This window comes from Parus major, chromosome 7 (assembly GCF_001522545.3).
Source record: "Parus major isolate Abel chromosome 7, Parus_major1.1, whole genome shotgun sequence".
Taxonomy (NCBI): domain Eukaryota; kingdom Metazoa; phylum Chordata; class Aves; order Passeriformes; family Paridae; genus Parus; species Parus major.
In genome coordinates, this window is record NC_031776.1 from 12991345 (window position 1) to 13014418 (window position 23074).

Below are 23074 nucleotides of genomic sequence, written 5' to 3' on the forward strand. Positions count from 1 at the left end.
CTGTAAAGGTCCAAGGTAATGAAGTCTTTTAATAATCTCAAAACAACCCTGTGGCAATAGGCTTTAGAGCCTTCAAATCCCACATCCTGTGGAGGGTGAGGGGACTACCTTTTTTTCATGGCAAAGAATTTGATCAATGAACCAAAGGCCCAGAGGCTTTGTGCACACCAGATCACTCTCCCCAGTGTAGACTGCTCAAGTCTGCGTTGTCTTTACCCTCATGAAACTGAAACACCCCAGGAACTGTTAAAACGAGGCACTGTGAGAATACAGCTCCCCAACTTCGTTCCTGTAAATCTTTTACCAAAAGTTGGTAGACATCAATCATCCTTAAATTTGTAATATTCTTCCCATTCTGGAATTACTGGGGGAAAAAAAGAAAAGAAAGAAAAAAAAGAAAAAGTGTTTCCCTGTATTCTCATAGACACAGAATTTTAAATAATTAATTTTTCTGGCTTTCTCAGGTCTTTCACTTGAAGCATAAACCAGAAATAATTGTTTATATATCATTAGAACAGACTGATGATAATAATTAATGTATGCATATGTATGTGTGTATATATGCAAAATATTATGTAATATACAGAGAGTATTTGTTTATATATAATATAAAATGCTGATTATATTCTTATCCTTATCATCTGTAACTCTAGTATACATGAGTGGCATTTATACTGAAGTTTTCAGCCATCATTCAACCCAGCTCTCAGAAGCCAAAACCACATACATCTCTAAGCAGTTTGTAGAACACCAATAATGTTTACAACTAGGACATCTTAAAGGTCACTTTGGGCTGGCTGCATCCTTCTCACTCAGGCAAAGAGAAAGGTAGAGCAGAAATCATGGCTGTGGCTGCCTCTCTGGTGTTATCCACTAGCTTTTCTCACTGAGGAAATCTTTCACATCTGAGTAATATACTAGAGATCCACTGATGAAAATACTCTGGGAGCACATGAGTCTGCCACACATTAAAAATCAAACAAACAGGATCTTTAGTTCTCCAGGAGAAAACCATCTCAAAATTGATTTGCACAGGGTTTAGAAATTATATGATTTTACTGTGAATGGAGTTTTTAAGAGATTACCCTAATTCCTAATTTTTATAATTGTGCACCACAAGATCTCCAGCTGACCTTAGAGACATAGTCATGGTTGCAAAACAGATTATTGACTGTGTTATCCTAAGTTCACTAGGCACATTCTCTTTTCATGTGAGAATATTACGTGGCATAGTCTGTAATGCCTTGCCCCCACTTTGCACTGCTCAGGTTGTTACTACAAGGATACTGGGTTCTGAATGCGGCTTCTCCTCTCTCCTCCTTCCAGGAGGGCACCTCTGCCCTGAGACACTCCTTGCTTTCACTGTCTGTGTCCATGGAGGGGACCCACAGGAGAAAAACCCATGCTGCAGGATGCAAGGAAATAGCCAGAATAGGAAAACACATCACATACAAACCTGAATAGAATGGTGGAAGACCCAAGTATATCTTGGGCCCCAGAATATATTAGGGTGCTCTGAACCCACCTGTCATTGAAGAGGGAAGGGTCTGCCATAATTTCTTATGATGCAGACCTTGCCATGACAGCTGTGCTTCCAATGCTACAATGGTCAGTCATATCTCAGGAGTCAGGTAACAAAGTTCCCTTGTTCAGTTTTCATCTCAGTTTGGAACACTGGATTACGGGTGTCCATGAGTTGGAAGAGGAAAGGAGTGTCAAGCTCATGGATCTTGGGCAGACCCTGTTCCCCTGCCAGCTGTGCTGCGTTAGCCAGATTTAGAGTTTGATTCCTGCTTTGCCTTCTTTTTGCTCCAGTTTCAGACATCTACAGGGGTCACTGAAGTCCTTAATCATGCAGCTTGCATTCTTGCTAAGGAATCCCTTCCCAGCAGCCACGGTACTCTGAGTTGCCAGTATCTGAGGGGAAAGTACTCAGCAGTGAAACTGGAAAGTGGAATTTGCTGTGGCTTATTTGGGATCTTCTGAGTTCCAAGGGAAGCTCACAGCTCTTAGCTGATGCAATATGGAAGTGACTTTTTGGTTCTGCACAGTACCCATACTGTCTGCACCTGAAGTAAGTGAACTCCAGTTGCCCAGATACACCCACCACAGTTTGTGCTTTGTGGTAAACAGGTTTTGACACAGAGTTGTTTGTAGTGACAAGGCAAACATCAAGGTCAAAGCTGGATGTTGGTGCCCTATCAGTGCACACTCGTTGTGGCTTCACAGTAAACACAGAAGCAGCCGCTGAGGTGACACTTCCACAGCTGTTGCCACCAAGCCAAGTGAGCATTACCCATTTATAGCTCGGCTAGCTTGGTGCAGGTGGAGTTCAGAAGACGTGTATAGATGGGGAAGACTTTTGTGATTTTATTCTATTTACAATATGTGTACCAGAAGGCCTGAAAGGAGGGGTCAGTCTTGCTAGACTTGCACAGCACAACGCTCCTCATTGGAGGAACCTCCAAATTAAAGGCAAGAGACAAATCTGAAGGAACAGGAGGGGAAAAATGAAACAGAACAGTAGAGAGATCAAAATTATTTACGAGAAGTATCATTTAGCTCCTTTAATTTTTCTTCAGAAAAAAGAAGAGAATATATATTTGTTTGGCAATATGATGGGCTTATAAGGAAGCGTGCATCAATTCTATGCTCCTCAGAAACACTTCTGCATGTTTGATAGATTGAATTATTTGATCATCAGCATCTCAATGTGCTTAGATAACATACCATTTTCAAAAAGAGATTTAGTTTGTAGGGGTTTTGGTTCCTGGAAGCTGTGTGGTTAATCATTCACTTAAATACTGCTATTTTTTTATCTTGGTAATATTGAAGTTAGTATTCTCAAAATACACACAATCTTGATAAAAGATTCTGACTGTTGCTTTATCAAAGATAAGTGTTGCTGAAGTTGCTGATTTTGGTCCCAGGCCATCATGAGGAGCTGTCTGGGTTTGTTGAAAAGGCAGATTGCTGGTAGCAGCATATGCTTTCTTTGAATACAATCAGGGAGAGAGTATCATCTCCTAACAGATTTGCTTACACTGTGCCTTTAGGGTTGTACATGTGTAGTTCAGTTATGAAAATATTTCCCTTATTTTGTGTTGCTGGTAGCCCAACAGAGCAGAGGCACACTGAGAGGTGCTTTTTTGGCTGGCCTCACCAGCTGAACTTCCAAACAAGGGCTTGATTGTCCACATGTGAACTGACATTGCACTTACTTTCTTCTATGGTTATTTGCAAACATCATCATCTGTGATGTTTTGCAGTGCAGTATGAATATCCTAAACATTGCACAGTATATGTTCAGTGGACTCTCCTGGAATTACCAACAGGTGCAGGTGTCAGCAGAATTGTGCTGTAAGCCCAGATCCACATGTGAAAAATCACAGATCAGCTGCTTTTTATGCCCTTTGCATTGATTCTCAGCCCTTTGTGATGTAGAAAAGGCAACTATATATAAGTCTGTGCTGAGAAAAAGGCTGGCATCAGGAGACTGTTTTCTGCCATTTTCAGGCAGGTTATTTATTGTGATGTCTCTTGCTGGGAGTCAGATGAATCTGTGGTCCTGAAAAAACTTGAAGACTCAGAAAAAACTTGAAGAAAGCTAGTCCTGATTGTCCAGCCCTTACACAGGACCCCAGAGAGCTGCCTGGAAGGGAAATTCCCAGGCCACTAACAGGGGGAAGGGAGACTTTCCCACTAAAGTGGGAGCTCTACTGCAGCAGTTCTGGAACTGTCCAGAAGAGCTGTTAGCAGTTATCACCCAGAAACCAGAGAAAATTAGTTTTACTCTTCATTTTATTTGAGTTCATCTTACTTAAGTTACATCTGCAAATAAAGGGATTGAATTTGGCTCAAATATTTAACCAAATCTGATGAAAACCAAAGAGCTTTATCAAATTTTTTTACTACAATATGAGCACATCCTGAAAGTAATGTGAAATTTGTATTATTTTGATGTCAAATCAAAAGTAGTCAGAGGTGGCAAAAGTATTTACAGTTTAGTTCTATTTTAGGCAAATTTGACCTAAACCTCAACTTTGGTTAAGAAGTCCAGATCATTTAATTCTTGCATAGTTTGGAGTTTTATTGAAGTTTGTCTGTACAGTTTGCACTGAAATAAAGTGGCTTTGCAAAGCATTACTTGAATACAAGTTATCAACAGGAACAAGTTTGACTCCTCATCTGTTTAGCCCCTTAGAATTTTTCCTTCCTCATTTCAAGGGACCCAATTCAGTTTGCAGGCATTGAGCAAATCTTTCCTGAAGTTCAGGCAAAGGATAATTCTCATCTGGCTTGTAGAGCAGGGCTCATCTCTTCCACCCTGCTTCCTGTTTGAGCAGAGTTACGTGCAAAGCCCTTTCTTGTCTTCCTTCCCTTCAGAACGGCAGCACCATGAGCAGAGGCACCTGCAGGAGAGGAAATTAAGCACTGGTATCACAAGGTCCCAGGTGGGAATTCTGTAACCCAGAGGAGTGAGGTAGCAGAAGGGAAAGAAGGGGAAGACAACAAGGTCCCTCCACTTCTTCCTCGTACGTGTGCCTGAAACCTTGCAGCTCTTTCTGCTAGCCATGCCTCACTAATTCCAGGGTCTCTTTCCTGCTTCTCTCTCACTAAAACTTTACTGCCAGCCTGTGTTTTGCCTGTATGAGGGGCAGTAACTGGGGTAGCTGTAAACATGCTTGGTAGTTTCCTTACAGCGGTATTGGTCTGTGACAAAGGAGACACAGGAAACTGGTGATGTGTAAGATACCAGACAATGATGCTTAAGCAGGTTGCATAAAACCCTCCCAAAGTTTTAAACTTTCATAGGTGTTGCTTTGCCCTTGGCAGATATGGGCCACCATCTCTCTGCAGGCACAGAGCATAGCCAGCATCCAGCTGCAAAATGCCTAATTAGGTGATTTATAATTGTGTCAGTAGCATGTGGCTCACCCAATGTAGAGTATTTTACTGAGCATACGCCTGGTTATCAAATAACCACCCCATGAGGGGTGATTTAAATGACCTGAAATGGGCTGAAGGTTCAGTGGGGTGAGGGAGAGTATGGGAGAGAGAAACCTCTGTAGTCCACTAGTCCCTGGCAGTCACCTGAGAAAGGCAGAGCCATAGATCTGATTAAAAATCTTGTTTTGGTACTTTAACCCTGAATTCTTCACACAAAGTTCATTAGCAGTCCTTGGGATGGTACTGCGAGGTTGCAGCCATTAGATTGCGGAACATGCTCTATCCCTTCTCCAAGTCTGTGACCGCTGCAGTGAACTCACTGGTGAAGTGCTGTCCCCAGGCCCTTGGGATGAGACACTGCAGTACTTCAGGCAGCTGTGGCATCCTCTGCCCAAGCCAAGCAGCTGTTTATCAAGCTGGAGAAGCCTGAGTGTTTCAGATCACACAGGACACCAATATCTTGCTCGATAATGAGCCATGTTCCAGGTATATGTCCTATCTGTTTTTTTAAAATCCCTTTCTGACATTAAAGCCATTTATCTTGAAACAACACCTGTGAATTGAGCTGCTAGAGTATGGCTTCAGGAACCTACCATATGTAGGTAAAGGAATAACATTTTTCTGCTACTAGGTTCTTAGGACAACATCTCTGAACAGCTCAAGGTGCCACAGACACAAACAAGTCCTTTGTGGATTGCTCAATTGCACTTAAATATCTGAGAATTGCCCTTGTGGCCTGTACTCTAGACTCAGATTTTTTAACTGCATTGCCATCACCACAGAAAGCAGAGAAAATGTACGTTAAAACTTACTAAGGAAGGATTCCATGGCCACTATGGGATGGCCACCACTTCATGATGGGATGCTTTGATGAACCATCAAAGCAATCTGACTGAATGTCTGCATTTAAAAGTCCACTGCATGTGTTTTATCCTGCTACCTTAACTGTGGCAGTGTTTTTCTGCTTGCTTTTCTTCACAGCTCTTGTTTTTATTGGTGTCTACTAACTGAACACTTTCTGTCACAGAAAGGGAAATGGGTCACCATTACCAGAACACCGTTCAAGTCTCTGCAAGATGTTTTGGCTAGTTCTAATTACAGAAGGATAGCTGGGATCTGTGTGCTGAAGGCATTTGGGTCACTTGGAGACTTTTGTTTAATAATTGTGCCTAGTGGCAGGATTTTTCTTAAAACATACAGAGGCCTCTTTTCTCACTAAATAAAACATATGTTTTCTTCATCTTGACTGAAAAGGATATTTCTCTTACTCAAATTGTCAGTGGAAATTATGAATCATGAGCCACTATTCAACATGGGTGGCTGTTTTCTTTAGTATGTCTGTATTTTCCAGTCAAGAGCATGCTTTTTTCTTTTATCTTGAAACAGAAAGATTACCAACCCAGTTAGTAGGAAGAAAAAACAGGGCCTGATTCATCTGAGTTGGATTCCTGATGCAGATGAAGCTTCCTTTAGCTTTTGAAGCTGGTGCAGTAGGAAATGCTTTATACCACTTTGCCTTGACAGTGTGAAAAAGAAAGAAAGAAATGCAGAAAAGAAGCTCAGCAGTATCTCTTGCATTGCTTTGATGTAGCTCCTTGGCCAGGCCAGACTGCTGCGGACCACTGAGGGTGCCTGTCTGGCTGACAGCACATCCCTGTCAGGGGCTGAGCAGCTCCTTCACAGATGGAAAACTGGGAACAGTGTCCACATCAGAGCCTCATACAGATGAAGCCCCAAGCCAAGGATATTTTGCTGAATAAATATATTGTGCTTGCAAGAGATCCTTATTCACTGGCTGCATGTTTTAATCATAAAAACCACACAGCTTTTTAGAAGCAAAGTACTTTTTGCTCTGGAAGTGTGCCTTAAAGATTGCTTATTGTAGCCTACAGAAGGTCTGTAAGTCATAGAAGTTGCTGTCTGGCTAAAGTTTTGTCAATCAACTGGGTAGATGTCAGGTATTTTTCTGGAAGCTACCTGTCCCCACAGGCAGTGTTTGCCAACTTCTATTGCAAACGGGGCTGTGTCATGGTCATGAGATATTGCAGCTCCCCAAATAGTAAATCCTTTATTTTAGTTTTTCTTCCTTACACTCCTGAGACCCATGCATCCCTCTAACACAGCCAAGACAATGTCTTTAACTTCTCTTTCATGACCACAGTATAAGCAAGCAGGGCCTTCTTATTTATTCAGGGCCTTTAACTTCTTCCCCTGAGTTCCCCCTTTCTACACAAGTGAGCCTTTGTCAAGTCCTGCTGCTGTCAGCCAATGTCCTGGAGCACTACCCTGCTGCAGGAAGGAAGTCCTGTTGGTCTTCTGAAGCACAGGAATTGAGAAGAGCCAGGGCATGGAATGAAGTAGATTTCCATGGAGCTGTGGCTGTGACTGAACAGCAGAGACACAGCCAGGAGGAGGCACAGAAATGCAACCGTTGGTCTGGCTTTCAGGAATGTAGGTAGCAAGAGTTTTGACTGAATAGACAAAAACAAATACCTTATATTTTGTGGAGGAAGGTAGCCAGCTAAAGGATAGAAAATACCAATTTTGAATTTCTTCCTCTACTATTTGGCCTCAGGAGCTTTAAAAACCTCTCATACTCCATAGATTATGGAGTAATCCATATCCAAGCCACCTTGGCAATATGCTCCCTCCTGCTCTCATCAGCTGGAGCTAATGTAATTTCCACTTTTTCAGTGTTTCAGGGATTTTTCCAGAAGAACCTTAGAGCAGCAAATGAGCCTTCCTTCATCAGGTGGAAAGGGAATTCCCCCTTGCAAGTCTTTGCACTATCCAGATGTTAAATCCTGGCCTCAATTTTGAGAGATGGCAATACAATATGTAAGCTGCAGCAAAACTTGCTGCTGCAGTGCATTGAGACAGGATGAAATATCATTGGTGATGGATTTGCCAACAGTGTACTAAAAACTGGGGGGAGAGTTGCAGGATTTAATATGTGGAGGATGTTCGATATTTCAAAGTTGTTAATGTTTGCAGTTTTTAAAAATTATTATGCTTGATGTGTGCAGCAGCTAAATCTTTCTTGTTGATAATCAGAGATGATTTATCTCTTTGTAAAAATTGATCTCAAGCCATACAAAATCTTATTACTCCCAAGAGGAATTAAATAGCTCAGGCATACTCATTTAGATGAATTTCACCCCCTGACCTCTTATTCATATCTCCAGTTCATACCTGTCCAGTTCATTTTGCCAGAAAAGCTGTTTAATCCTTCCTATTTCATCTTCTCCTCCAAGGAACCCTACTCACTGAATTGAACTCCTAATCACAGAACATAAATACAAACTTTCTTCTCTCAAGGAAATGGGAGATTTTTATCTCAGTGGTTAGACTGCTGTAACCATGATGGAATGGACAACTTAAGTGTACATGGAGTGTCTCATTGCAGTTAAAATCAAACAAAGGCAGAGACTTAGATCCACCTCTCCAGTAAATCTGTTACAGGCAGAAGTCCCTACTGACCCCATGGATTTATTTTTAACTGAATATTTTCAAATACCTGTATTTTTATTTTTTTCCTGTATTTTTCTGCATGGCAACTTATAGATAGAAATATATAGGGAACTTTCCATATTATAAAGCACTTTATGAATAATGGTGTGTGACATCTTCAGTATACCAATACTCATTTTGATTCATTTGTTCGCTTTACTCAAGTTTGGGAGCCTCTTTTCCCCAGCCTTAAATAAACTTCTTAAGGCCTGTAAGAAATATGATAGAATTTAGAACTCTTTGAACTCTGAAGTCAATGAAATACCTGTACTAAGGGAAAATGGTACTCTTCATGTCATTTTTTTCCCTATCCTATATATTAGATATGAAATTGTGGTTTTAAAGCCAAACATCAAACTCCAAGAGAATTCATACTTGGGTTCATAATTCAGCTTGGGGAGATCAACTTGCAAAACTCATATCAAGCTTTGCATTTCAAACCATCTCAAGATATGCAGATATTCAAACTATTATATATTTATCATTTATCTTTCCTCCAGAAATAGTATTTTCCAAAAACTGGGCGTTTCCAAAGAGAGATTTTTCTTTTTTAAATGATGACCTGTTAGAATATCAGGCTTTTTGTTTAGTTTTACTGACTGTTATTTTTTATTGTCTTTTATTTTAATCCTTTCTTGTCACACAGTCTCTATAGACTCAGTTCGTGTTATTTTTACATTGTTTTTTCTTTTTTTTTTTTCTCATTCTGTCATCTTTTATCTTCTACCAGCTCCTTTTGATTTGGAGGTATTGGAAAATGGCAGAAAGAAATTGAAAAATGCTGCATAACGGATTAAAGGAAAGGAAGAATATATGGAACAATATGAAAAAACTGTTTCTCATGAAAATAATAGGAAATAAACACATGCAAACAGTGTCATTACCTCACTGCCTAGAAACAGATCCAAATTTTTGGTTTTCACTTTTTTTAGTATTTTTTTTTCCTAAGTCCTTTTCCTGTTTCCCATTAAAATGCTGTAAAGGGATAAATTGCCCTGCACACTCTCCCCATTGTGCTGTGGATTTTACTGACATTAATTCTTTCACATGACATGCATGCATGCATGAACATTCTTATGGACACATATGGCATAAAAAAAAAGTGTTTTATTAAGAATAAAAATACCTTGTTCCAAAAAGAAAGGAGTAATAGAACCTGAGACTTCCACAAACTTTGTTATAATGAATATAAATCATTTATCTCTCTAGTGCAGGATGTATGTATTTTGAACTGCTTTGTTCAGACTTCCATCCTTTGTTGTTTGTCCAGCAGCATCCCAAGGCAAACCTCAAGTTTTTCCTTCTTTCAGAAACTCTTTCTTTCTTGAATTTCCTTCTCAGTCTGGTGAAAGGTTCCAAGACTCTCCACTCTTGCATAGGATCTTTTATCCAGTTCTTCTCAAAGGTAGTATACGTTAGCTATTTTCAACAATAATTTTCAAACACAATAATTTCATCCATATATTTTTTAAACCATGAAATCAATGTATTCATGTATGTACAGAGGCAAGCTTAGTTTTCTGGGGAGGTCAAGTAATTTGTCAAAGAATGGTGGGAAAAAATGTAATGTAACCCAATATACCAGGGTTCTCCTCTCCATCTCTGCCTAGGAGCTCGTTAGTTGGTTATACAGCAGGGCTGTGTGATTGGAGTCCCTGCCTCATTTGATGCCCTACTCATTTTCATTTGCTTAATATGACAGTTAGCAGCTAGCACCTTCCCTCTGCAATACTTCTGTGTTTCCAGGTGTTTGTTGAGGAAAGCCCTGTTCTTGATGTACCAGTTTATTTCCTTCTTGTCCCTATTTGCCCTATCAAATTTGAAACCAGCCTTCTGTTTGCCAGACAAGTAGGCTGTGCATCTCTCTCAGCAGTATCCTCTGACCAATATTTGGGGTTTTCTAATGTATTACAGGGAGGTTCAGAATCAATGTAGCGCTCTGGTTCCAGCAGCCCAAAGGTGTCTGGCAAGATACTCAGGCTGGATTCACAGCTGGTCATTTATGGTCAGAGTTTTGATGGATTTCACACGGAGCATGAAGGATTGACCATTTCATTGTACTGAAGGCTCTGAGCAATTTGAGGCAGGTCAAGTAACCCCTGAACCCCCTGGGGAAGTTGTAAAGATTTCATGTCAAACCACAAGAGGAAGACAATTGCAATGCAGAGTCCATGAATATACTGGCCATAGGGACTGTGTTGTGTGTGTGCTGCAAGACACAAATAGGAGAGATAGTGCCTCCGACTTTAGGGACAGATCTTGTAAGATTTGAACTCACCTAAGGAGCAATTGCAGTCTTACAATATATATATCTTGTAATATATTCATCTATTAGTAAAAGTATTCAGAGTTTAGTTAAATAAGAAGAGCCCCAAGGTGTGAATGGCAAAGTTGTATTGATAGCACAAATACGAAAAATGTAGATGTGCATAACTGAGGCAATGTGTCACAGCGAAGTCCCTGCTGTACTCCTCAAGTTTTCTTCCCCTGCTAAACCAACCCTAACAAAAGGGCATGTGTGGTACCACGAGGCTTGGCTTTGGAGGTAGTCCTTTTTTTTTTGTCCCCAGTGGAAAGTTTATCATAAAGGAGACTAGAAAATAAAATTTCTCTCTGTAGCTGCACTACAGGAATCTTATATTTTCTTCAACTGAAAGCTGACATCTTTAACACATTATTATCATTTCCTGTCCCAATCAGTGGATCAGTCAGGGTGTCAGTTCACAAACAAGGCTAGAGAAAAACACAGTTCAGAACAGTGGGTGTCACATGACTGAGCACAGGGCCATCATGAGAGCTCAGGTAGGTTGGGAAAGGTGGGGAAATGCTGACTTTCCATTGTCCAAGTTCAAGTAGTTGGAAAACTCAGCTTCCAAAATTTCCATGCCACAAGCAACTTATACCTAGAATAGAAATGGAGAATCAGTTATGTGCAGCACCCATATGTCAGAATAAGTTCAAATTCTGTTCTGTATCCAAAACTACTTCTGTAGTAGCTTCTGTAGGGCTTAAGTAGTAAGGAAGTTCCTCATTCTCTGCAGAATATTTGCTCTTAGCCAGTAACACTCATAAATCTAGTAAATCACTTCCCCACAGAGGTTTTGGGTACCATGTATCATCTCAGGAGTCTGAACTGAACAGTTTAGCATCTCTTTCTCATGTGTAAGATCATTACTTTGCACAGACGTGAAACAGTGGCATTTCTAGGAACCACTCCACTGTTATGATTCAAAAGGTTTCCAGAGATTTTGGTTTTACTTTTGTCTTCCTGCATCGTGGCAGCATGAACTCTGTGAACAAGCTATGCTAACAATCCTGCCCAGTCACCCATCCACCCAGAATTATTGGCAGATGCAGCAAGCAGTTCTTCCCTCCCAGAGAAAGCCTTGCAACAGACACAAGCAGAGGTACAACTGGGCTTAACACAACCTCAGATTCTTGGTTTTTTAGCTGCATTCACTGCTGCCATGGGCATGTATTCACTGTTGTACTCATGGGAGTTGGATTCACTCGTCTGATTCTGCCAACAGAGAGAAAATGCAGTGAATTTAATTTGTGGTCACTTACCTTTGCCACTCCTGCCTTTCTTCGTTAAGTAGGGCAGCTACTCTATTTTCAGTGAGAACATTACTGTCAGAATAGATATGTCAAACTCACACAGAAAACTTGGAATAAAACAAAATTAAAATTAAAAACACACATTACCCAAAAGAATAGCTAATGTCCTTGGTCTTCTTTCCTGAGTCAAATTTAAGTGGTTTTGCAGCAGAATAGTGCTGGAATTGCTCCACTGATAATTGTTTCCCATTCTTAAAGAAAACAATCAGGCAAACTGCTTACCAAAGTAATTTTGCTGACCTGTGCAGCATTTGTCCTCTTTCCTTTGGTTCCAAGCCTTTAAATCAATAAACAATTCTGTCTTAGAAAAATTTAATCTGAGCCATTGTCATCAATGACTTGAATTCCAGTGGTAAATTAACAACTCAATCTTTTTGTCAAAAAACACAGCACATGCTGAGTGAGTATTTGCTTGTCCCACTCTCTAAATCTCACTAAATCAAGTTCCCTGTCCATGACCTTTGGAAGAAGGGTTCTGTATAATCTCATGTATTTGCTTACCTTGTTCCTTAAGCAACAGGCCACAACACAGCAGACACAGGAAATGGCAAAAATGATCAAACTGATGATTATCCATGACATGAGTCCAAGTGAAAAGCAGTCCTCCTTATCTGAAGATGAGGAGGCAAAAAAAAAAAAAAGTCATTACTGATAGTTTTCAATTTTGCCTTCCACAGATAACTTCAATTTTTTTCCCCCTTCATATTAATAAACTAGCAAAAGTGAACACTGAAGAAGGATTTTGCTGAGGTGAATTGCCACCCTGGAAAAGTATTCAGTAGGAAGCAGAAAATGACATTTTTTCCAGAAAGAGAGGGGAACTGTTGGTACACAGTGCTGAAAGTGTAGACTGAAAAGAAGCCAAGCCAGAGAGCACACTGAGAAAGAAAAGAAAAAAAGAAAGCTTTCAACCTCCGACATGGTGTTTCAGACCTGAACAAGGTTTAAGATTATACGTAAGTACCACAGGTGATTAAAGGGAAGACTGGTCAAAAGAAGGGTAGACTTTGGCAGTCATGTTTGGATAGAAAGGCAAGTTGAGGTACTCAAGATTACCCTTGCCCAGATCTGGGAGAAAATATGACAGGGTGTGAAACGTTTAGAAAAAGCTCTGAGCATCTGGCTATCCATACAAGTGGAAGTGGACACTGCATACAAAACCAAATGTCACAGCTTGATTCTGAGGAGCATTTTAAATACAGAGAGGATTGAGAGACAACTTGATTCAACCACATAATTGCTGTAGCATTTTAACTTCTATCTTCGTTTATTCCTAGTGTTTGGAGGGGATAGGAAAAGAAAGCAAGGGAAGTACCATGTTGCAGCTGAACTGTATGCAGAAACAAGAACTGGTGTGAGCAAAACCACCATAAACTCTTTCAGTTTAGTATAGTAAAGAGATACCAAATGAAAGTCAGGTCAAAATTTAAGCCTGGGTAGTTAATCTTCTGGAGTTAGTCCAAGCCCTTCTCAGTAAACTGCCAAAAATTCTCAACAGCTGTGGATCTCTTCTGCACTAAGAAGGCCCTAAAGCTGAAGGTCTGTTTCACAGAGGCAAACACCATCTTCTTCACATCTCAATGGCATCCAAGAGTTCCATATACCACTACTAGTATGGGTATTTGACAATCAATTTTCTTTAATTCTAGGCTTTTGAAGATAGCTCTCAGAATGACTTTTTTTCCCACTGGCTAGACCTAATCTTAATATTTATACTCAGCAACTTTAAAAATGGACAAGAGAAATTGCTATTGTAGGCAAAGGAGAGACCGTAGTACTCTAGAAGCTGCAATCAAGCTAACTTGGGTTCCACCACCACTACGCAAAGCTCAGCACGACCTGCAAAACCTGCCCAAGAAGATGAATAAATATGGAGAGGACATGCTGAGCAGTGTGCCAACACAGCTCCACTGTTACCAGCCCCCTGCTAAGTAGTTCTAAGCTGCTTGGTAATTAGCTGTGCAAGCTCTAGTCACATTTTTCACTGCAGCATAGTTATGCCCAATGTCTACTTATCAGTAAATTGAAGTGAGGGGAGAAGAGAACTAAACTTACCTTGGATGTACAAATAGGTCTCTTTCAGACAGCAATCTATGTAAGGAGGGGGTAAGAATATCTCCAGGCAGTAGGTATAAAAGTCATTATGTTTTCTTTCCAGATTTTTAAGAATGAAAATTGTGCTGCTACTTGAATTCTGTGTCTGACAGTAGGTGACATTACTCTTGGGGAAAACACTCTCTTTGCTCAAATGGAGTGCACAGATTTCCTTCTTCTCACGCCCTTTGAAGAGGGTCATGCTGAACTCACTCACATTTTTGGGGTTGGGGAATGTGAATTTGAAGTTTCCATTTTCAAATTCCACCATTGCCTGGGCATCAGAGAGGTGGGGCTGATCTGAAGACATGAAAACAATAAGTATAGTCACACACGTAGCCGTGAAAAGAATCTTAAAGTCCTAAGAACCTCATTTAAACAAAACAAATGAACCATGTGATTGTAATCTGAGGCATGTAGGCAGCCAGAACGGTTTGGCTGTGAAAAGCAGCGCTCACAATGAGATACCATTGCATTATTCTGGTTGTGCCAAACATTACTGATAAAATAAATGAGACCTGGCCTGTTATCTGCTCTAAGGCTGTAGAGATTACTGTTAGCATTAGATCAGTGACCTTGAAAATATTACTTGCTACTAAGGCTACTAAATGGTGAAGTTACTAATATTACTTACATTATCAATTGCTAGATATTGTTTAAAGGCCCCCTGGACCAAACACTGTATAGACATATAATCCCTGCCTCAGTGTCAGATTGTCCTATTCATAAATAAAACAAGTGAGACAAAGATGATAATGATGACAATTATCTCTGGTTTATGGTTTGTAATATGCACCCTACCGAACATGCAATTATAAAATAATTTAGATTAGAAAAGATCATTAAGATCATCATGAATAAGCATTGGCCCAGCATTGCCAAGCCCACCACTAAACCATGTCCCTCAGTGCCACACCAACATGTCTTTTAAATCCCTCCAGGGTTGATGACTCTACCACTTCTCTGGGCAGCCTGTTCCAATGCTTCACTGCTCTTTCAGTGAAGACATTTTTCTTAATATCCAGTCTAAATCTCTACTCATGCAAATTGAGGCCATTTCCTCTTGTCTTGTCACTTGTTACTTAGGAGAAGAGACTGGACTCTACCTTGCTGCAGCCTCCTTTCAGGCAGGTATAGAAAATGGCAAGTTCTCCCCTGAGCCTCCTTTTTTTCACACTTTTTTCACCACCAGCTCCCTCAGCCACTCCTTTCATCAGTTCTGTTGCTTCCTCTGGACCCACTCGGACACTTCAACGTCTTTCACGTAGTGAGGGGCCCAAAACTGGACACAGGATTCGAGGTGTGGCCTCACCACTGCCTAGTACAGGGTGACCGTCATTGCCCTGATCTTCCTGGCCACGCAGTAATCGATACAGGCCAGGATGCCACTGGCTTTCTTGTCCACCTGGACACACACTGGTCTGTGTTCAGCCAGCTGCTGACCAGCACCGTCAGGACCTTTACCAGGCAGCTTTCCAGACACTCTTCCCCCAGCTTGTAGGGCTGCCAGGGTTGTTGTGAGCCAAGTGCAGGACTTGGCATTTGGACTTGTTGAACCTCATACAATTGATCTCAACCCATTGATCTAGTCTGTCCAGAACCTTCCTATACTCCTACCTAACACTTCCACCTAACTTGCTGTTGTCTGCAAATTTATTGAAGGTGCAAGTGGGGAACTGCACTTGTAAGCAGCCTCCAGCAGGATGTAACTGTATTCACCATCACTCTCTGGGCCAGGACACCCAGTAAATTTGATGATGACGCTGAAAATTTAAAATGGGATGTGAACGCCAAGCTCCTATGTGAGTGCCTTAACCACAGGACTTCACTTACCTTTGTGGGGTAGATAGCAATTTGAGACACGATATAGTTTCAACCTAATTACATAGATGGTTATAGCACCATTATTGCTCAGATAATGGAAGGTGTAGAGGACAAATGTTACTGTGTGCATGCACCCACATGCAATCCAGAAATCACATTTGTCCCTCCCAAAATCTCTATGAAAATATTTCAGATGTTGTGTGATTCTCATTTTGCAAACTTCTTGGAGAAGCAAAGAAAGTGAACTCACTGAAGACATCTGCTGTCTCACAGTTTGGCTTTGAAAAGTCAGCAACCAATTGCACAGAAAACTCCCTCAGACAAAAATATGTTAAAATGTGCAGTAAAAAATGACCATTTTTTTCTTTAAGGGCAGTATATTCTGATGTATAAAGGCATCTAAAACCAAATAACAAATTAGGTAAATGCATCTTACCTAAGTTTTTGCATGCACATGATGAGTAGCCGTCAATTCCTGAAAAATACAAAATTGTTTTCTGTTTAAAATTCAAGAGTGACACAGGAACGGGGGGTTAACTATGCAGTGTTAAGATGCTGAAGCTATTTTATAATTTGTATCATCCTATCTGATCCTTTCTGTGCTACGCTTTAAAGTCACATGATATGATAAAATAATGAAATATAAATATCAAAGTAGAAAGAAAATGCCCAAGGCAGAATTTATATTGATCATATATATAATGTTCACCAATTCTTAAAACACTTTGCAAAGTAATACGTGTGCTTCAGAAATATAACTGACATGAAAGTAACTTTCACCAAGATACTGAAGAAATCTGCCTCAAATAAAAAAACATATTTCTGATTTCTCATTAATCCTGATTTTGCAATGAGCCAGCATTATATTTTCCCAGTCCAAAGTACTCATTTCCATCAACGTTTGTTCTGCTTTCCCCACTGCGTGACATAGCCCTGAAATATCTTTCATAATTATATGGATGATGTTCCAATATATACATCAAGAAAACATTCAAGCAAAGCATATGATTTTGTTCCTTTTCCAATAGCAAATTTTTCTCTTATTGTTCATAGGTGATCTGCATTATAGAACACAGACACACTTTTAATAATTGTTCTGCTTTTGTTTTATAAACCACTCCCTTTATCACCATACATTATGGCAACATTTGGAACAGTTTGTATGTTAGTACTGGCATCATAGCACAGTCTGATAGCAATTCATTTGGAATTCTTCTTTTTGCATAGCCCTAAAATTAAATGTTCAGATAGGTAAACAGATAAACAGAAAAATATTCTATCTGCTGTTCCTGTTTTCTGGTAGCCTGAGTAAGTTCTTCAGATGCTGCTTAGAATGAAATATATCTACATTAGGATTTTATGATGCTAAGGAAATACAGGGCAAACACTTAAAGACTTTGAAGCACTATCCTATTCTTGTTAGAGCTACATGGTAGTCTAGATACATCCACACAGAGTACATGCCCTGCACCTCTGTGATTGCAGAGTATAAATAATATTTTTTTCCCAAGGCACTTGTTACTTTTGACATCTGGCCTGTAAATGCACAGGAATATAGGATCATTCTCTTTCGGATACCTTTGTAGGATCTCAACTCTTTCAATCTTTCAGTGTTCATGCTTTTTTTCCTTTTTTGAATTTTTGCTCCCCAGTTACAGCCATTGGCAGGGCATTGAAATGAATTATACTTATTTAAGATATATTTAGTGTGACACAGAAGGTAATGGACTTCTGGAAGACACTTTGTGATGCTCAGTTAGAGAGCAATAGAAGCTATTATACCTTCTTGACTGAAGGTCAAAAATAATAATTTACCATTTCCCTAGTTATCAAATTCTTCCTGGTTTACTGTGCACAGTCAGCACCCTTATCTAATTCAGTGACAGTTCTAATATCTGTACTTCTCTCAGGACTATTACTTAAGTGTATGATAACAGACAAGGTATTTAGCATCTTGTACCACTGGTGTGAAGATAAGGCAGAGAAAACACACATCTTGCCAAGCCACAATTAAATAGAGCTCTAGAACCACTGAAGGCACAGACAGAAAGTGCAAGCCCTTAAAATATTATACAGTCTGAAAAGATGAAAGAAAAGGTCAAATAAAGAAATAATTCTTGATAACTTATATGTTGCATGATGAAAAGAAACAGTTGCTATGAGACTAGCATTTGAGATAAAGGTCATTTAAAATGCTCTGTAGTTTGACATCCTGCAGTTTGGTAACACATACCTCTAAAATTAGTCCACACACCCAACAAATTATTTAGGGAAGGGAAGAAAAAAACCAAATGTACAACAGAAGCTAGGGAGCATGATGAATGCATAAACTTATCCGATACTTTTGAGAAGCATCTACCTGGAGTTGAAACCTCTACATTTGTCACTGGTCATCTGAGAGGAAAGGCAGATGCTGACTCTGTCAGGGCAGCCACAGAGCCAAGTGGTGCCATATTCCTTCTGTGTCCCAGAGGAGCATGGGACAAGCCTACTCTGAGCACTAAATGAACAATTTCAGATTTGTTTTCTCTGTTTGTCTCTGAGAATAGTTCAATTTCACTGTTAGCTAATGAAAATGCCCTTTCATACCATGTGGGTTAATATGTTTGTCAGAGATCATGGTTTTAATCCTTATTTTTAATGGAAAAGGGCAGAGAGAGGTCATTAAGCACTTAGTTCATGTGACCTTGTGGCAAACTGAAAGATCGTTTTGTATTCTCTCCAACCCAGAAGCCTAAAATGTCTGTTTTCAAGGAAGACTCAGTAATATATTTCTCTGAATGAGCATTTTGGTAAATGTGATGCAATTAGTAATTCCTCTGAAACAAGTGCCCATATAGAAGAGTGTGCTTAGCATGGGATAGAGGTGGCACATTTTAGAATTAGATTAACAGTGCCTGAGATTAAAATACAAAATTGCCAACACGGATTGACCACAATGGGTGAGAACTGATATAAATTTCCTCATATAAAAACTCACTAGCTATTCTGCATCAGCTCCTAATGTGAATGCACTTGCTGAATACTAAAAAGTTCTTCATTCCCCTTGCTGATCTTCTGTGCCCATTTGTACCCATTCATTCCTAGGTAATCATATGGACCTGTATGTTAATGGTCAGACACATTTGGGATGTTTCTAGCCAAGCTCCAGTCAGAATGAATGCACATTTAGTGGGATGTGAGATAGGAAACTGGGATTTAAAAATCCAATAGTATTGAAAGATTCACAGACTAATTCTCCCTAATCTACCTCAGAAATATGTGAATAAAAGTCTACATTGTAGTATTGCTGAAATGGAACAGAAGAATTTCACTGGTTCAGCAATAAAAATGCCTAGATATGGCTGTTAGATTCCTTTTTGTTATTTTTCATAAAAGAGATATTTCAATTGCATATTTTGCAATGTTCAGTTACAAAATGATATTCAATTACAATTTGGTTTGAGTCATGAGGAAACAAATCTAGTTTGTTTCCTAGCAGCGTCACAATGTGGAGTTGAGAGAAGTTGTTTCTGGCTCACCTGATGTGAAGCAGAGTACCAATACAAATATTATGGTTTAGATATAAATCTAAGAGATTACCATGTGTATGAAAGTTACATCTTGCTATGTTAAATTCTGAAGGAGAGCGTGTGTGTACATTTGTGTATAACTGTATTTACAGTCATGTACTTTTCCATCTCAATTTCGTCTTTAGTGCAGCAGGAAAGCCTTTTGGCAGAAGTTTGGGAATTTCTGTGGTAGTGTGCTTGGATACTGAGGCCAATGGAAAGTGTGTTGTTTTCATATTAATGGGATTGCAATTTTGAGCTTTCTCATTGCTCTTTGACAGACCCAGCACTGTTTGAAAACATCACCGATCCATTACACATTTTGGTCCTAATAGAAGTTTAAAAACCACTTTCAATCACTTTTCAAGCTTAGTTTAGGGTAGAATAAGATACTGTTACTTTGTTCTCTTGCTGTTTATATTATCTTCCCCAGCTCTCAGAAAACTAAGCTGATAAAAAGAAGCATAATTTCACTTTTGTGTGTTTGCTTCTGAAGATGAGCAAGGAAATTTAAGACCCCACATTTAAAACAAACACATTTGTTTGTTAATACTAAATGCATAATGAAACTAAACACAGTTTTTAAGTTTCTATAGTTTCAAACTTTCAAGGCACTCTGAAAGATGACACTGTCAATTTGGTGTCATTAGTCATAGGCCTAAAACTAATATGTTTCTATCTATCAAGAATCCAGGATTAAGTGAGGAAGGAGTGCTTGAGGGCAAAGGAGTAATGGCCAGATTTATTCTAGGAAGCCATCTTTAATTTGAATTATTTCTATGGTGTAATTTATGTTGAGAAATCCTGAAATTTGTATAAAATATACTACAGAAAGAAGAGCCAGTGTTGATAATATTTCAGAAGCCCTTCTAAGAAATTACCATGGTTTCCTCCTGTACTGACAACAGGAGATCTGTGGGTGAAGAGTGATAACACTTTGCAAATGTTGATGTGTAAAAGCTTCTTAGCAAGGACCTCAAGTGCTATGGAATCCTACCTACAGCTCTGTACTCCAAAATCCCATTGCCTGTGTTTCTCTGCAGGCAACAGAGAGGCTCCCTGCTCTTATGAACAATTTCTTTGTCACAATTGGGTTGTCAAATCATAATACACACATTTATACACATGTACATATATATATATCACCTCCTGTGACCTATTTACATCCAGAGAAGTCACAAGTTACACTGAGAACACTGTGAGACAAAAAACATGAGAGATACCATTTCTTCTTACACAGTCTCTTTGTCTTGTCATCTCCTTTCCCCAGTCCCCTGCCCAAATCCTATCCTCCATATTTGAAGAAAAGGAGAAAGAAGGGAGAAATGATGGTATCAGACAGGATATAACAATTTGCACCCTTAAAATTACAGTTTATTTCTTCACATGAGGAAGGGCTTTCTAGATAGCTTCAGTCATCTGTAAAAGCATGATGGTCAGGTATTTGTTCTAATTTTTTTCTAAATTAGGGGAGAAATAACCAAGGTGAAAGAGTTTTTTGTTAGTAGACTTCAGAACAACTTTCCAAGGAGAACTCCCTTAAAAGATACTGATTACAATTACTCTTTCTTGGAATCTTTTCATTCTATCTGAAAACTCAGCGCACTATCCATATATTAGTTAGCCTTCAAAAAAATCTATCTGCATTACCTAAAGAGCTGAAAACTAGGTGTTTGGTTTTTTTACGAAAGCTGAAGTTCTTCCTGAAACTTCAGGAATAATTAAATTCTATCCCTTTTCACTAGAATTTCAGAAACAAATTTTTAATAGTCCTTGGAATGACCATCAAAGGAACATATTTAGATGGTGTTTCATAACTGTGCACACTAAATCTCAGATCTTACTTATATGATGCATCATACCAAATCCTTGGACAGTATATGTATGGAAAAAAATACTCTTCTTAATCTGTTATTACTTATAGTTCCATGCTGACCCATTAAAATGTGGGTTTCAGAGAGGTTACAGATAAAGCTGTGATATTTTACTTTGCACAGCTGGGATAAAACACTGAATCTTGTTAAATGCTACATCCATATTTAAGGCTGGACTGAGACTGGTGCTGTCACTGTGCACCTTCTCAAGCACAGCACAGGAATTCCATGCTTCCTTTCAAGTCTGTGTTTCAAGCCTGCACCAAAATAGTCTCATTTTATGATTATATTATGAGATAATCTCCATGTCACATACATTTTTCATTGTATAAAAATTCCCTTCCCAAACAAGAGCAGGTTTAATATTGACAACCTGGTTTCTCTTTATTATTCACCATCATGCTGCTGTGAGAGCTTATATCCATCAAGGGAAGCTGGCTGGAGCACTACAATCTAACCAGCTAAAGGATAACACTGAGCAGATGAGCTAAAGAACACAAACAATGAAAACTTGTACATTTTAGTTTCAGAGCAAACCTCCTATGCTGGCAGAAATTCTCTTCCCACCAACACCAGTGATACTAAAGTTGAGAGCAGTCTTTTTGCAGCCGTTACCCTCCATTACCTTTATTCCTCCAGCCTTTTGCTATCATGCCTCGTTTACTGTCTCCCATCATTAGCTAAGTTATATTCTATAGAGACACCTACTGCAAGGAGAATAGTCCAAAATGTTACTCACCATACAGGGCTTCAAACTGAAAGCAGAGGACACAGAAAGTTACAGCAACTCCCTTCATGCCTGCCTGACACAGAGACATCAGCCTTCTGTCTACTGTGAGGATGGGGAAACACACATGGGTAGAAAAGGAAGTGGTTTGTGGGCTCTGGGGAAAATTGTAAGATAATCAGAATGACTTTTTAATTTAACATTTGTCTCCTGACAACATTATAGCTATGTCAGCATTAGCTGTTGCACATACCTGGTTTAATGTTTTATTTTTTTTTCCTACCTAGTGGTTTGCTGTCACAGACAAGAGGATGAAAGACTTTCTGACATTACTTTTAATGTCCAGTTTGCACAGACTGTTTCTGGTAAAGTCTATCACAATATACGCTGCAGTCATCTACAGTAGATTTCTGGAGATGGCCCAGGGTGAGCAATCAGTATTACCTTACAGTACATGCACATTTGTATCTGGCAACCTGGTTTTCCCCCACTAATTTCAACTGGTTTTACATAACTAATGGTCTTGTTCTATGTGTAAACCATTTGTTAATGGGATGGGAGTCTCTTGTGTGTCCTGGTCCTGAAATTCATGGGAAGAACACGGCCAAATTTCACAAAGATCTCTTCAGCTCTGTGACTTCTAAACAATTCATCCCAGTGTGACTTCCATCCTGGAGATCAGGCTTGTTTTGCCTGAAGTTTCATGAGAAATTTCATGTGGCTCTGTGAGAGGAGATCTGACTCAGTGCCCTAGGGCCTTAGGTCAAAAGGTTCTCTCCTTCCCTCTTCCTTGCCTTTGTGCAGCACACTCTATCCTGGCCTGTTATCCATCTTTATCCCAGGAATGTTTTAGGACCCTTTGTAACATGTTCTACAATCATTTAATCCTGGCTGCTTATTTATGTCTATAATACTGATTTTCGTGC

The 23074-nt window shown here is 39.5% G+C and overlaps 1 protein-coding gene across 1 annotated transcript; it reads right to left on the reverse strand.

Annotated features, from left to right (window-relative positions):
- Window positions 1-9547: 9547 nt before the first annotated feature.
- Window positions 9548-22268, reverse strand: LOC107207627 (inducible T-cell costimulator-like). The gene is made up of 6 exons (XM_015635096.2): window positions 22161-22268; window positions 16433-16471; window positions 14134-14472; window positions 12580-12689; window positions 11890-11980; window positions 9548-11363 (listed from the first exon to the last, which is right to left on the reverse strand). Exons 1-5 carry the CDS (start codon window positions 22237-22239, stop codon window positions 11891-11893), a joined length of 657 nt encoding a protein of 218 aa, XP_015490582.1. The 5' UTR covers window positions 22240-22268; the 3' UTR covers window positions 9548-11363; window position 11890.
- Between the last annotated feature and the right edge of the window lie 806 nt (window positions 22269-23074).

What these genes read in the sequence shown, in the direction of transcription:
- LOC107207627 (XM_015635096.2), bottom strand. Translation starts at nt 22,239, where the DNA reads ATGTCTCTGTGTCAGGCAGGCATGAAGGGAGTTGCTGTAACTTTCTGT. An exon ending in ATGTGCATGCAAAAACTTAG is followed by an intron (nt 14,473 to 16,432) that starts GTAAGATGCATT and finishes TCATGTCTTCAG; the next exon opens with ATCAGCCCCACCTCTCTGAT. An exon ending in CCTGTTGCTTAAGGAACAAG is followed by an intron (nt 11,981 to 12,579) that starts GTAAGCAAATAC and finishes CTCTGTTGGCAG; the next exon opens with AATCAGACGAGTGAATCCAA.